Here is a 16,337-nt window from a genome sequence, read left to right on the forward strand (position 1 = left end):
AATGACCTCTAAGATGCCTTAAAATGTTGTCTAGGTAGACAGCTTTCTAGGGTTTGGATCCAGATCAATTAATACTACAATAGCCATTTATGTACTAGCCTTCAAAACAAATATTGCGATTCACAAGAAAACCAATATGAATTCAATCAGATAACTCATTAAAGCCATTCGTAGAAGTGGCTTCTATAAGTAATTTCTTTCAGCTTGTGTACGTATGGCTGCTATAATTCTAAAACCAGTTATTTGTGACCTTTCCACTGAAACATAAAACTTACAACATACCTGAAAGAATAATAAGACCAGAAGTGAATTATCACAGCAATTTAGTTCATTTCCAGTTGAGTTAGTTGTGTAGCTCAATAACAGCAGCAGTGTGAAATGAATTTACCTGAATTTCCACCCCGTAACCCATGTAGACGGTCACAGTGTACGTGCAGTCTACATTTGTATTGTACCAACTCTTGGCTGGCTGTGGTGTCTCTATGTATCCTCCCGGTGCTGTGAAATTGCTGCTGCATGGAGCTGCATTAGAAAAGGTAGAGGGAGAGAAAGAGAGACAGACAGAGTGCATCAGTAGAAGCAAGCCTTTTCTCATTCTCTCTATCTCACTCTATTGAATTCCCACACATCTTTAATTATCTTTCAAGGTTTTCTCATTTTTGTCTGGATTAACAGGGTCAGCTTTTCTGTGTAGATGCAGAAGGACAATTCTGGTAAAATTGCAGGTGAAAGAGTATTATTTGGTTGCCTTGAGGTCTTTCTGCTCTGCTGGCTTCTTTATCTCCTTCTAGAGTTAAGTGCTTTCTTTAAGCTGAGTACTAACTGAGTACTCACTCCATATAGACATACTGTATATATACTTGGTTTGGTTATGAAAAACTAGATCACTCCCCTTAACAGCAATATGAGTTATTCCAGTACCATCTCAAAGCCCACTTGCCTAGACACAAGCAGGGCAGGAAATCCTGCGAAGATCAGTGAATTATGCAAAAAGAATGTGTGTGAATACACTGGCCCCAAAATTTGGACATTCAGCTACACTAAAATGTATGAATGACTTTGCAATATGTAACAAAATATCAAGCCAAGTGGCATTTATTTTAAAGATATACAGCACAAACATATATTTCCAGCAAAACATTTAGCAAAAAGTTGTTTGTCAGGTTTCAAATAAAAAAATGTAGACACTCTTTGAACCCTAACTTATTGTCAAACTTGGATATGCGCATTGTCACATTGACTCTTGTCACTGCTAGCACACCTGTGTTACAACTCACAATTTGTTTGCAGATGCCACTTGGTTTGATACAGTATTTTGTATATTATGCAATGACATTAACACATTTTTAAGAGTGTACTGTACATCTACACCTATCAACTTCAGTCATGATGATAGTGTTAATGGTATTACCTGGCATCTGCATGGTCGTTATAACCGTCGTGGTGATGATGGTGGAGGTGGCAGTCTTGTCATCCAAATCTACAGACACCGATGATGCTGTTGCAGTAACATCGCTTAATGGAGCATCATGTTCTATCTTGATCTTTTGCATCTTTTCTTTGTTAGTTGCATCTTTGGGCCCATTGTTGGAGGATATTTTGACGCCCCTATCTTTTTCTAAATGTTTTTCATTGGATGTTTGAGCATCAGTGGTCAGTGATCTTGTGGTCATGGACACAGGTGGCTCCTTGGAACTTCTCTTTTGTGTTTCTGCTGAAGATTCATGCTGGACACTGGACATGTGTGACTGGGTGAGGGCAGCAGAAGATGGTGCCAATGTGGTGGGTTTGATAGCCGTTACATGAGAGAACGGAGGTGTATCCTCATGTGGGACATGCTGAGTGGAAGGATCTTGAAGGAGATGGGAACTAGTGGATGGCATTGTGGGATGATGAGCCGCCCCGCCGCTGTCCTGAAAGTACTGCTCATGGCTTTGATGCAGTGGGTCGTAAGGTGGGAAGGGCTTATAAGTCTGATGGTGGTTGAGGCTACTGAAAGGGGGAGCAGTGGTGAGCAGGGGCAGGTCTCTCTCTGGGTTCTGTGTAGTGTGGTATGGGTTGGACCCATCTTCTGCCTCCAGCTGACCTCCTCTTTGGGTGACTGCTAACCTCCCATCCATAAAAGATCCTGGAGGAGACATTCAGAATAAGTAAAGATAAATATATAATTTATAGTTAGTTAAGAACTATATAACTTGTGTGTTCAAACAACTTCAGTCCTATTAAAAATATCTTTGGGTAACTTTTAACTTGAGTTGTCACATCAGTGACCTGAACAATAGTAAGGACCATTCACACTGAACGTGTTTTAGAAAAAAGAATATAACTTTAATAAATGCATCTCGAGACACCTAGATTCTGCTCAGTTTTTTTGCTTTCTGTCTAGCTTTTTATACGCGTTCGTGTGAAGAAACTTTACTGCACGACACCAAATAAAGTATCACGAACCACTCACTTTGTTTGAATTACGAGCTGATTGACATAGCTATTTTGTTGTTTTATTGATTCTTTACAGTTAGATAAACATACAACACTATTGTTATCATTTTGTATTAAATATTAGAATATTATTATATTAAAATTATTTCACGCAGCATTACAATGCTGTCCAATAAAAGCCTTGAGTTTTGCGGAAAGATTTAGGAAGACCATGCGACCTTACATTCTGTCTGTGCTATTTTTTAATTGCTGGTTAATATATTGTGTCAGATGGAGGTAGGTCTTTTGCATTATTTCTTACTCTTTTATTTACATCTTTCACCATGAGCATTGAGATTTTATAATGCTCTCAAGTTTAAATGTGTCTTGAGATTTGGTTAAATTCTATTGCGCTCCATTTAGCATCCTGTTTGAATGGCACCTATTGTAGCACTGGGCTTAGATACATGCCGTTACCACGTCTTTTTATACTTGCAGAGCCATAAATGCTGCTCCACAACCGAATTCCGGAATACTACTACTTTCTGAGAATATTAACTACTGTACATACAATTTTACATTGGAACTACGGTACTACGGTACTACCATTTGAAAAACATTGTGGCACTGTTATACCATACAACACTATTGCTAACCTCCCATCTATAAAGGAACCTGGAGGAGACATTTCATTTGAGCACAGCTAATTCTATAATGTATAGTCAGTTTTGAACAAAACATTTTTTTAATATTTTGCAGCCAGGCAACATCCCTTGAGTAAACAGCAGACTTTCGTATGACAAATTCCTTTTCCATAACACCAAAGAAGAGGAGGACTGCTTGGATCATAAGGCTGTTGATGCTTTGTGGTTCAGCCATACGTAATTGCAAAGCATTCAAACTGCAGGGTCAGAACCTTTAGCACATTAACAAAATGGAAAAGTGTCTACTAAATGGATAATGATTGGAGATTTTTTTGAAGACGCTGTGCAGCACAGGAAAGTAATCAGCTAGTCTTTAGGAGACTACCGAGTACTGGGGAAAGTTTTGATTTCACAATGCTTCATTTCCACCCTAATAGCTCTCTCTCCCTCTGTTCCTCGATTCACTAATAACAATCTGCTTCCAACAATGGAGCTCGCTATATTGGAGGCACATTCTCACGAGCCGATGTTCCAACAGGCATCGCAAATTGGGGTGTGGAAATCAGAAATGTTCTGAAGAGAGACAGGATGATTTCTAAAAGTGAATGGAACTGACAAGAATGTATTTCTCTATATCCTATGAAGAGTCAGAAGCTAGGTTATACATTGTTTCTCAGAAAGGTGATGTGTGTTTTGAGAGATTGACACCTCTCTGAGGGTAAAATCACGTCGGCATCTAACACTCACTCTGATCCATGCAAATGACTCATAGAGACAAAGCAAAGGGCAGGAAGCCCTCAATCCTTGTCATCTATTTAAATATAGCCATTTGCAGACTAAACCCAAAAGGCTTTTTCAATGAGAACACCTAGGAGAAAAGCACCAGACTGAGCTTGAAATGTCAGCCTTTCGCTTTATGATTCATTTATTAGCTGTGACCTTACATGAGTCATTATGAAATAACTGATGTTAAATTTCAAGGTTGTAAATTAGACGTGCTCAATTAAATGAATGTGCCTTACATTATTAAATTAATTATTATTCATTCCACAAACATCTCGTTAGACGCATGTCCATCATCAAGCTGAACAGTTCTGAGCATGGTGATTAACAGAGCCAGAAGCATTTTCATTAAAATAAGGTTTGGTATGATACGATTACAAACCATTCCCAGCTCAGATTTCTAAATATGGTTAGCTATTGTAACCATACTCAGAAGAAAGGAACGTTTAATGATGTTGCGACTCACGATTGGTTACTTGACCAGTCAGCACAATCTAATCCCAATTTCGCTGAACAATTAAAAAAATGATCGGTACTATGCTTGTTGCTCTGGCTGATGGAAAATAGTTTTTTTTTACCTGTGAGAAAAGCACCAAAATGATGGCAAAGAAAGGCTGTATCTTGGGACTTCTAGCCTTTAAAAAGGCTTTAACAGTTAAGAACACTGTGACACTTTTTCTTTTCACAAAAATGCATCTCACGCTCAATGTCAAGGGAATTTTGTGTTGAAAAAAGTCCCAAAATCCCAGTTTACCATCTTTATATAACCTCAGAAATTCAGAGTTTGAGGCAAGACAGGCAGAGTGCATTGAGGCAGGAGAGTGAGAGCTTCTGTGGGGAAGAGGTGCTGTTTGATTTGCTCCATTAGTGCTGGAGGAGTATAAACAGAATCTCTCAGTCTGCCTTTACTGTCTGTTCAAAGGTTGTAGTTGACATTTAAATGACCATGGGCCAGCCTCAGAAGCTTTTTATACAAACCAGCGGGGGAGTGCAGGCTTTGTTTTACCCTCTATTGCATTTTCTCTTAACTTGCAAATAGGTATATTCACTGAACTCCTATTTAAATAACACCTTTCATGAGAAAAAACACAACGCATAAGAAATAGCTGTAGATAACAGCTGGAGGGAGAAGTGCAACGTCACTCAAATTTTACACAAAAAGTTCTCCCTCTGACATAGCATCTATAAAGAAGTGAATAATTTAGTGGTCATTGTTTAGCAGATACTTTTAGCACAAACTTCCTCACGTGCAATACCATTAATGAGCAAGGTGGCTATTAGGCTGATATAATGCTGATATGTACATATGACTTCACACATGCTTCTCCTGGTTTCTGTAACCAGGATGCAAGTAAATCAACAGTTATAATAAGTGGCAATCCAGCGCTGAAGTTGATTATTTTTTATGTTATAATGAGTGAACATAAGGCTTGGGATCAATGCCTTTTTCACGCATCTATAGTCGGAAGATTTTCAAGATGATTACCTGTTTATAAACTGTATATTAGTGCTGTCAGTCAATTAACATTTTTAATTGTGATTAATCGCATAATTTTTTGTAGTTAATCACCTAGTTAATATTTTAAATCGCAGATTTTTAAAGTGCTGAAATTTGACACTTTATACATATGCTTAATTTTTTGTCAAAATGTATTTATTTCCATCTTAGGAAGAAAACAAAACAGCAATATAATGCTTTATTAACATTTTCTAAATGTTAATTTAAAGAACTAGTCCTCATACAGGTTGCATATTCATTGCAATGGCCATTAAATCTCTTAAACTGTCATCCTCCAAAATATTAATCTGCTAGTAGAATGTGGCTATTCGCTTTTTATTGCAATCGTGAAGCTGCATTCATCATTCACATCAGGGTGGCAACACCAGCAAAAAAAGTCCCATCTGGGTTTGTTTTGTACATTAAATAGTGCTAAGATCCTTTCTCCATCATTTTATCACTGACATGGAAGTGCTGTCACAGATTCTTTTATTTAATGAGAAAACAACCTCCACGGCTCAATCATTGGAGAGAGCGTAACGGTCAATTTTAGCATGTTAAGACAGTTTCACCCATAGAATGTCTATTGGACTGCTGTGTACGCTAAGCTTGTAGGTACTTCGTGGTAGAAGGGCTCTGGTGTTGTGGCGTGTGCATAAGTGTTATGACTCTGGGCGGACACATTACAAAGTTTCCGCCCTTCACACCAGTGTTTATGTTGTATTACCGATAAATGCGTTTATCATGATTAAGGAAAATGAACACGTTTGTAAAGGGATTAATGGAAAGCAGGAGGCAAGAATCGGCTTGAGAATATAAATAATATTTTAATAAGAAACTTAAACAAGAAGACAAACACACACACAGGTGTTGGACAGCTGTCCGTAAATCTCTTTCTCTCTTGCACTGCTGACCTAATCAGGCTTGGTTAGCCTGATTAGGGGCCGGGTGTGCAGCATCACGACCCGGCCCTGCCCTCCACCCTGCCACATTCCTCCCTCATTCTCTCAGGCCAGGGTACCCCCGGCATGACATACACCCCTCTCCCCTCTTTCCCTAGGGAGGGGCGTGCCTTCCGCTCCATCTGCTGGCAGGTCATCCCTGTCTACCTGAATGAGGGAGGGGACAAGGGGAGGAAGAAAAAAAAAGTGTGGCACCTACACGCCGTAATGGCGATCGTGCCAAATTAACAAAACATTTTTAAAAAGAGAGGGAAAGGCCAACACGGAGTGGCAGTGAGAGAGAGAGGAGAGAGAGAGAGACAAAAAAAACACTTACTCGCCGGTTCTCTGATATGCCGTAGCTTGGTCCTCGGCCACTCCTCCAACCTCCAATGGATGACAACCGTGCCTCCCCGGGCGGATTGGAGGCAGTCTTCCGGCCCTGCATTCTAGGGAAACAGAACTGGTCTCCCCCGCCCCTGGCAGCGGTTCACCTTCTTCAGGCGGTCGGCCAGGAGCCCAACCCTGCTCAGGGTAGGCGGTCGTCATGACCCGCTGCGTTTAGCGGCTGGTAGGGGTCTCCCCCCTTCCCTGACAGGCAGTCAGCTATAGGAGCCCCTTCTCCCTTCGCGGTCGGTGGCCATTCGTCTGCTCTCAGGGGGCCGGGCTCCTCCAACCCCTGGCAGATGGCTGCGGCTGCTCCATTGGGGTGGATGGTAGTGGCAAGGACTCTACTACGGCGCATCCCTCCTCCTTCCCTGGTTTCGGCACCAGTGTAAAGGGATTAATGGAAAGGAGGAGGCAAGAACCGGCTTGACAATATAAATAATATTTTAATATAAATCTGAACCAAAAAGACAAACACACACAGGTGCCAGAGGCTAAATCGCTCTCTCTCTTGCACTGTCGACCTCGGTCAGCATTTATCCCTCTCGGAGACTTGATTAGCCGGTTAGAGGCCGGGAGTGCAGCATCACATCCCGGTATCGCCCTCCACTTGCCACAACGTTAAACGTTTTAAATTAATCACATGATTTAACACGTTAATTCTGACAGTTCTTAGTATATCATTTTTTTTTTTTTCAGATTAAAATAGCGCTACCCATTGCACATTAGTCTTTGTCTTTTTTTAAACACATTTCTCAACACAACTTTCTTAAAGTGTGAGCAGCAGGGTAAATTAAAGGGGGCTGCACACCAGACTTGGCAGAAATTTTAAAATTTTAAACAATTATTTTCTATAAAGAGCTAAAAACAGCACCACGGAGCGTTACTTGCATAGTTTTCCATAAAATTCAACCTAAATCATTATCAAAGGACAAAGATTATTTTCTCTACCCATCAGTGGATCATATATTGTGTATATGTATCTTCATATAGCCTACATAATGTATTGTCAATTACAAGTATGTCTTTTTGTGGTTTGACAGTTGTAATGAAACCTCTTCAAAGATGCGTACAGGGAAATTTCATAATAATTTTTAACCGTTCAGTTTGTAAGTTTAAACCGGTTTCATATACTAAACTGCAAACTCATCAATGCCACTTTCATTCTTGAAGAAGTAGAAAAACCTTTGTAAATTTTTTGTGTATGCGTCCTGTGCAAGGAGCTCTAAAATACCCATCGTATGTTGTGATGCCTGTACCTTTTGTACATTTTGTATCACCCCCTTTTGGTCTCCCAACGCTATTATGCCAGACATTCAGCATAAGTCCAATTGAGAGAATTGGAAAGCAAGCAAATTAGACTTCTAATTTAAATTATGGCTAATATTAATATATCGATGTCACAAACATTTAGCGATAAAATAACATGGCAATCAATAATCAATAATCAATATATTGATATTTTATGACATGCCTAGTGCTCAATGCGGCTGTTGTCAGTGTCATTTAGTGACAGCAGGCGGCAATGTTCTCACGTCCATCCACACGCTCACTTAACTCGCAAAATGCAAACAGATGTGTCCCCGCTCATAATATGCATCCAGTGATGTACAGATGCACTCTTTGTTTATTAAAATAAAAAATTATATTAGGCCAGATAAGAACCCTGAAATCCTTGTACTCAAAGAGAAACTTTTACCGTGAGACCAATCAGTTATAGATCAAGTAATCAAATTAATTATGTGAAATATTTATTGGAGCTATGAGATTGGTCACCAAGACTGACTGTTTATTTAAAACATTAAGAAATTATTTGACATCATCTACACATAACCAGATCCATTGATTGCAGTTATGTCCTGACCGCTTTTGTCACAGACTGATGCTGTTATGCAACATTTGTGTTGACAGGTTGACAGAGTGTCACGAATGTAAGGCAATGAAGGCAGACGAAGGTTGAGGATCCAAATGCAGCTTACTTTATTACTAACAAAATACAAAGAAAAACCCTCAATGGGGAAATAAACAAGAACAGAGAACTCGGGCAGGGAACACAGACCAGGCTAACTACATTCACAAACATTCAACGACAGACAAGGACTGAACCAAAAACCAGGATATAAATACAAAAACATGGGACAAACGGGCCAATGAACAAACAGAACACAAACTAGATGACAAGGTGATTAACAGAAACCAAAGGGACAAAAGTGAAAACTAAGGAGTAAAACAAGGGACAAAATGGTAAACAAAGGGGCAAAGGTAAAACAAGACAAGGTCATACATAACACAGAGTTTTGATTTAAACTTATATAAAATGTGCTTTAGAGGAATACATGCTTCACAAGAAGAAATCGCTGGAGTTGCAACAGTTTTGTGAGGTACGTGAACTAATTGCTTAATTACAGTGGTTCTATTCAATGAATCAGTCCAACCAATTGCTGAATCAGTCTGAATCGAAGACAGCCAGTGCCTCCATGCAAAATGTATTAATCTGCCCCCTGTCAAACTATATAAACAGTTTGAAGGATGGTTGTTTGACAAATCTGAGCTCAAATACACAGGTCTCATACATCAGGTATAGCAGGCTTACAGGGCAGACAAAATTGGACACTACACAAATATCTATGTTCAGCAAACATACTAATATATTTTCTTCATATTATTTTTCTAAGATCAAATAGAACCTGTTCCTGTTCAGCCACTGGCGGCATCTAAAACCCTTCAAGACACACAAGGATATTGGTTCATCTCATCTCCCCAAACTTGTGTGGCAGCAATGTGATTGGAGGAGGGAGTGTTTGGCTTTGATAGCAAAGGTTGACAGGCAGCACACCGGCACTCTTCTATGTCTTTCCACACACCACACAGGAAATCCTCAACTCAATGTTCCTCCACACTGTTTGCATTGATTAAGGTATTTTTGCCGGTTGTGGGTATCATGTATTAAGAAAAAGAGACAGACAGATGGTGAGAAAGAGGAAGATGGAGAGGAAACCACAAACTATAAGGCAAAAATAAAATAATAATTAAAAAAAAGAAACCGACTGTAAGGCAAAGCACTGCCCTCCCCATTGTGTACAGCATCAATAATGCACCAGGGAAACAAACACAGTGCCTCCCTCACAGCAATAGGCCTGCCTTAGCTCCATGCATCTCCACAAGGGCCCCTGCTCTGCAAAAAAAAAAAAACCTCCAGGAAGTAGCACATTGCGGTAACGCTTTAGATTACAGCCCGCAATTTACAGCGTAAGTACACAGAATTTACAGTGTACCTTTTTGTAATAATAGTGTACCTATAAATTACTTATGTGTTGTTATAAGGGAACAATATGCAAAGTTTGTGGAATAAAGGAGTAACAACCTGGAAAATTACAAATTATTTATACTGTAAATATTTTATAACTAAGGGGTAACTATTCTAACTAAGGGGTAACTATTCTAATATTACGTGGTATGTATGACCTACTATGCTAAACAACAATCTTATGTTAGCAAGAGCATACACTTGGTGTGGCCCCTTTAAGAAATCATCATTCTGTGTGGTGAGATTTCTCTCTGGCAAGCAGTGCACATGTGTGAGAGAGGCTGTGAGAGAGAAATATATGGTGCAGCTACTGAGAGATCTTCGGGTTAAAAGTGGTAAATATAATCTTTTGGCTAAATTTACATTTTGTGTTGTAAAGATGCACTATTTAGTTCATCTGTTAGTCTAAAATAATATATTTGATATGTAATTTGACTAGATGCACAGAGTTATTCATAAAGTGCATGAAGTAATATTTGTTCAGTGTATCATGCATTTCTGTGTTAACACTTTGGTTTACTAAAAGTGCTCAGTTAAAATGCTTGAGTTGAGTTAAAAATGTATTTGAGAACTTATATGTGTAATGTCAAGTCAAGCTAAATGTTGCTAAGCTAATATGGGTTTATATGTCTTTTCATTTCATATTTCATATATAGGCATTGCCGTATTTTGTAGATAGGATTTAATTTTATTTCTCTGTGTTGTTTTGTAACTGGTATCCTAAGTGTTATACTTTATTTTGGATTGTATAGGGAATTAACTGGTATTGTTATTCAGTGTCGTTAAGTTTCAAGAAAGATACACCCTTATGTTGTTTAATGTAATTCATTTTTTATTAGAGCTTCTTTAAAACAGCAGTGAGTAAATAAACCCCAAGGAAAAGATTGTGAGTTTCGCTGTATGTAAATCTGTTTTGAAATAAATTGTAAGATAAAGATTATGACATAAAGGATATTATATTTTGTGTATATATATTTATTGAACCTACTGTACCCTATAACTACACAGAACAAGGGGGTAACAAGCACCACTTTCAATTACAGCCCGCAGATGTTGTACTTACTTTGTAACTACGTGAAACAAGGGGGTGACAAGCACCACTTTCAATTACAGCCTGCAGATGTTGTACTTACACTGTAACTACATGAAACAAGGGGTTAACAAGCACCACTTTAAATTACAGCCTGAAAATGTTGTACTTACCCTATAACTACATGGAACAAGGGGGTAACAAGTTGGACTTCCACTGTAACAACACGGAACAATGGTATATTTACACAGTAACTACAGAAAAATGTTTTGCGATAGTTCTAATTTTGCTTGCCTTGTTTTCCCTAGTTGCCTTGCCTAGTTTTAATTTTTGTTGACAACCCAAATAAATTCTCAACTATTTTGCTATAAAGAGAGGGGGGTTTGCTGGCGTATCTCGCAGCTGAGATGGACTGTATGCAATACACTTTTATAAGGCAAGTAGCCTACATTGAGAATTCAAAATTAAATCATAGCAGAAACTAATGAACTAATTTCCCTAGTTTTCAAGTTTTGTTGTTCAGTAATTTCCATCATGTATCCTGTAATAATAGAATATGTACCCTGTGGTTAAAAAAAATACCTAGGCCTATATATATATATATATATATATATATATATATATATATATATATATATATATATATATAATACCTATGTATTATTACAAAAGGTACGCAGTGTATGTTCTTACCAAATTTCTCGCAAACGTAAGATTGTTGTTTAGCATTATAGGTCATACATACCATGTAATATATATAATATATAATATTAGAAAAGTTACCCCTTAGTTATAAAATACTTACAGTACAAATAATTAGTAATTTTCCAGGTTGTTACCCCTTTATTCCACAAACTTTGCATATTGTTCCCTTATAACTACACGTAAGTAATTTATAAGTACACTATTATTACAAAAAGGTACGCTACATTTCTGCCAAAGGAAGTAACTAGAACATTTTCATTTTTATTTCGAGTGTGACAAATCTTTCTACGTACATCTCTCATGAGTCAGTCATTAAAATGTGCAATCAGTAATTTATTTGCTAAAAAAATAAAATAAAAGGGGAACTGGTAATGAAAGTAAAAATACCATTCATGTTTTTCATAGGGAAATTTATTATTAACAATTACTTTTAAAGACAGAACTACCATGGGCTCCCAGGTTGTTAATCGATGGTACATGCTTCAGTTGAAGCCCTCAGTCCACATTATCATCCATAATCAGCAACTTTGAATCAATAGTTTTACATTTATTGTATATATGGTGCTGGGTGCACAATCATGAGCATGTTGAGATCGTATGACCAGCCAAATATTATTAACTTTATCTCAATAACCCCCTGTAATTGGACACTTTCACTTGCAGGATACATTAATAATTGCTCAGTACGAATAGCAAATTTTTACTACACATCGGTAATTGAGAACTGTTTCTGCACCATGCTTAACATAAACAAAAAATGAGTGAGTGCAACTTTAGTTTCTTTATTATTTAGGAAAATACATGGTTTCATGTTTATACAGTTTAAACGACATGAAAGACTGAAGTATAAAACTTGCTCTCTTTCATCAGGCCACTCTATTCATCTACCTTTTCAGCCAAGGTTTCTCTGTCTTCTTCCCATTAACAGTCCTTTTCTTTTATTATCTTTTCTCTCCACCTCCTCCTTTCAGCCAATGTCAGGAGTCAAAACTCAGAGAAACACAAAGCCTGACTCTGATGTTTATCATTGAGCATTTCAAAAACTTTAACTAAAAAAGGGCTTATCTTGAACAAACACCAGAATTCAAAATAAATGGAGCTGATTAATTTTGAGAGCGTTTTCTTTCAGTGGAGGAATGGTTTTCATAAAGAACTAAAAACATAATTTGTTTCTACATTTCTCTACTGAAAAAAAATAAGATTGGACAGCACAGTAGTTTTTTTATGTGAGAAAAATCACTAACCAATCCAAATCATGTAGAAAATAAAGAACACAGAAAAATTATTATTACATGTATACTGTCAGGATATACACTAGGACAACAAGGTTAGAAGGATTCAGAATAACTTTTAATTCAGCTTTCGTAGGACAGTAGGGAAGTTCAGATGCATAAACGGGCGCTGTGAGTATAATACTGATGAATGACCGTCTTTACTCTTGCAGATAACGGCAGGCTTGAATGTGGTATGAAACACCATCCAAAGGACGCTGAGCATGAACACCAGGGAGATGGTGGAGTCTCTGGACGAGGGAAACAGGTAAGTAACACAAGGGTATACTGAGGAAACAGACTGGAACAGGTCAGGAAAAATAGTCTGAAATGCACAGAGAGCAGGTTAGTGGGTCTTTCCTTGTTTAAGGTTCAACAGAGACTGGGGGTGAGGTGTGCTCTTTAGTAGTGCTGGTGATTGCTGGATTGCTGGATTGATGACAGGTGCAGGTGATTAGTATTCGGGTGAGTGTGATCTTTGTGTTGTGGCTGTGAGTGAGCCTGATTGACTCCTGACATTACCCCCCCCAGGGTCCGTGTCAGCGGACCGAGGACCCCGACGTCGGGGTGGTCTGCCTCGAGGTCGTGGGGCTGGTCGATGTGGATGTTGTTGGTGGAATTCAGTGAGAAGAGTCGGGTCTAGGATATTGTCTCGAGGAACCCAAGATCTTTCTTCTGGTCCGTAACCTTCCCAGTCGACAAGGTATTCTATACGACCACCCCGACGTCGGGAGTCCAGGATTTCGTGGACGGAGTAGATGGGGTCTTCTTCAATGGTAGGTAAGGGAGGGGTCTGGTCAGGATCAGGCTCTGTAGTGGGAGGAAAAACAGAAGGATAATGAGGTTTCAGGAGAGATACATGGAAAACTGGGTGAATCTTGAATCGAGGAGGTAGGTGAAGCTTATATGTGACTGGATTGACTTGATGGAGATTTTTAAAAGGTCAGATATATCGTGGGCTCAATTTACGACATGTTTGGCGTAGACGGATGTCTCGAGTCGAGAGCCAGACAAGTTGACCAGGTTCAAACATGGGGGTGTCATTTCGACGTGCATCTGCAAATCTTTTGTGTCTGTGTATGGCCCGTTGGAGATGATGATGGGCATCATTCCACACTCTTTCACATTCTCGAAACCAGTAATCAACTGAAGGGACCTCGGAAGGCTCACCGGACCATGGAAACAGTGGTGGCTGGAAACCTAGGAAACATTGGAAAGGTGTTAGCCCTGTGGTGGTCTGATGCAAGGAGTTTTGGGCGTATTCTGCCCAGGCAAGGAATTGATTCCACGTGTCTTGATGATTTTGACAGAACGTGCGGAGGAAACGATTAATTTCTTGAACCTTCCTCTCAGTCTGTCCATTAGCCTGGGGATGATATCCCGATGTCAAGCTTATCGTCACTCCGAGAAGAGAAAAGAAAGCTTTCCAAACCCGAGAGATGAATTGAGGTCCTCGATCGGTCACAATGTCCTCAGGGATGCCAAAATGACGAAAAACCTGGTTGAAGAGGCTCTCGGCTGTCTCATGAGCTGTAGGAAGGCCTGGTAAGGGAATCAGTTTACAGGCTTTGGAGAATCTGTCAACTATAATGATAATGCAGGTGTTGCCTCCTGATGGAGGTAAATCAGTAATGAAATCAATACCCAGATGCGACCACGGCCGTTGAGGAATAGGTAGAGGTAATAGTTTCCCAGAAGGTAAGTGACGTGGAGTTTTAGATATTGCGCAAACTTGACACCCCTGGACGAAGCGTTGTACTTCCTTTCTCATGCCTGGCCACCAATATCGTTGCTGTAGGAGAGTGTAAGTCTGTGTTGCTCCGGATGACCTGTACCAACTGACGAATGAGCAGATTCGATGAGAGGTAGGCGATATTCGTCTGGGACATATGTGAGGGTGTCTGGGCATTCTGGTGGAGTAGGTTCTTGTCTCGTGGCTTCTTGGATTTGATCATTAATGTCCCATTGAATGGGATTGACGAAAACTGTAGTGGGCAGGACTGGTTCGGGTTCATCAACGGTGTCTGGAAGGGCATGGAGTCTGGATAAAGCATCCGCGACGGGTATTCTTGGATCCTGGACGATAGGTAATATGGAAGTGGAACCGAGTGAAGAATAAAGCCCAACGGGCTTGACGTGGGTTTAGTCTCTTGGCTTCTTTAAGATACTGAAGGTTCTTATGATCGGTAAGTACCGTGAACGGATGTTGTGCTCCTTCGAGCCAATGTCTCCACTCTTCCAAAGCCAATTTGATGGCGAGGAGTTCCCGATTACCCACATCATAGTTCTGTTCAGCTGGAGATAATTTCTTTGAAAAGAAGGCACAGGGAAGAGGTTTATGGGAATCCCCCTGGTGCTGAGAAAGTATGGCACCTACTCCAGTAGTGGAGGCATCGACTTCAACGATGAAGGCGAGGTCTGGGTTAGGGTGGCGTAGAAGAGGAGCAGAGATGAACTCGTTTTTCAACGTCTGGAAAGCACGATCAGCTTCAGGGTTCCAGGACAGGGATTTTGGTTTCCTTTCAGGAGAGCGGTAAGAGCAGAGGTTATGGTACTGTAATTGTTAATGAACCTGCGATAGAAATTGCTGAAGCCAAGGAATCGTTGGAGCTCTTTTACTGTTTGCGGAGTGGGCCATGAGGTGACTGCTGCGACCTTTCCTTCATCCATCTTCACCCCCTGCTTACCCACGATGTACCCAAGGAAGGTAACCGATTCTTGATGGAAGATGCATTTCTCTGCTTTTAGGAAGAGGGAGTGATCTCGTAATCGTTGGAGAACACTGGAGACATGTCGTTGATGCGAAGATTCGTCTTGGGAGAAGATGAGAATATCATCAATATATACTATCACAAATTTGTTGAGGAAATCACGGAGTATTTCATTCATGAAATCTTGAAACACCGGTTGACCAGACCATATGGCATGACGAGATATTCGTAGTGGCCAGAGGGGGTAATGAATGCAGACTTCCACTCATCCCCCTCTCGTATCCGGATTAGATTATACGCACTCCTGAGGTCAAGCTTGGTGAAGATACTAGCGCCTCGTAGCTGTTCGAGTGATGTAGGTACGAGAGGGAGTGGGTACCAAAACTTGATGGTGATCTTTTTCAAAGCCCGGTAATCGATGCAAGGTCTTAGACCACCGTCTTTCTTTGCCACGAAGAAGAAACTAGATGCTGCTGGCGAAGTTGATGGATGAATGTACCCCTGATTTAGGGCTTCTTGTATATACTCTTCCATGGCTCGTTGTTCTGGGATGGAGAGAGAATAAATGTGGCCGCGGGGCACCGATGTATCAGGTTCCAAGTCAATGGCGCAATCCCAAGGTCTGTGTGGGGAAGATGAGAG

At 39.9% G+C, this 16,337-nt stretch overlaps 1 protein-coding gene across 2 annotated transcripts in view; it reads right to left on the reverse strand.

Annotated features, from left to right (window-relative positions):
* sez6b (seizure related 6 homolog b) overlaps nt 1–16,337 on the reverse strand; it is a 310,189-nt gene that overhangs the window by 141,757 nt on the left and 152,095 nt on the right. For both annotated transcript variants that reach the window (XM_052107206.1, XM_052107207.1), the window contains exons 2-3: nt 1,412–2,128; nt 389–522 (exon numbers count right to left, since the gene is read on the reverse strand). In XM_052107206.1, coding sequence (XP_051963166.1) covers nt 389–522; nt 1,412–2,128 — 851 coding nt within the window. The remainder of the gene's footprint in view (nt 1–388; nt 523–1,411; nt 2,129–16,337) is intronic.

The sequence above is a fragment of the Xyrauchen texanus genome, chromosome 36 (assembly GCF_025860055.1).
Source record: "Xyrauchen texanus isolate HMW12.3.18 chromosome 36, RBS_HiC_50CHRs, whole genome shotgun sequence".
Lineage (NCBI taxonomy): Eukaryota > Metazoa > Chordata > Actinopteri > Cypriniformes > Catostomidae > Xyrauchen > Xyrauchen texanus.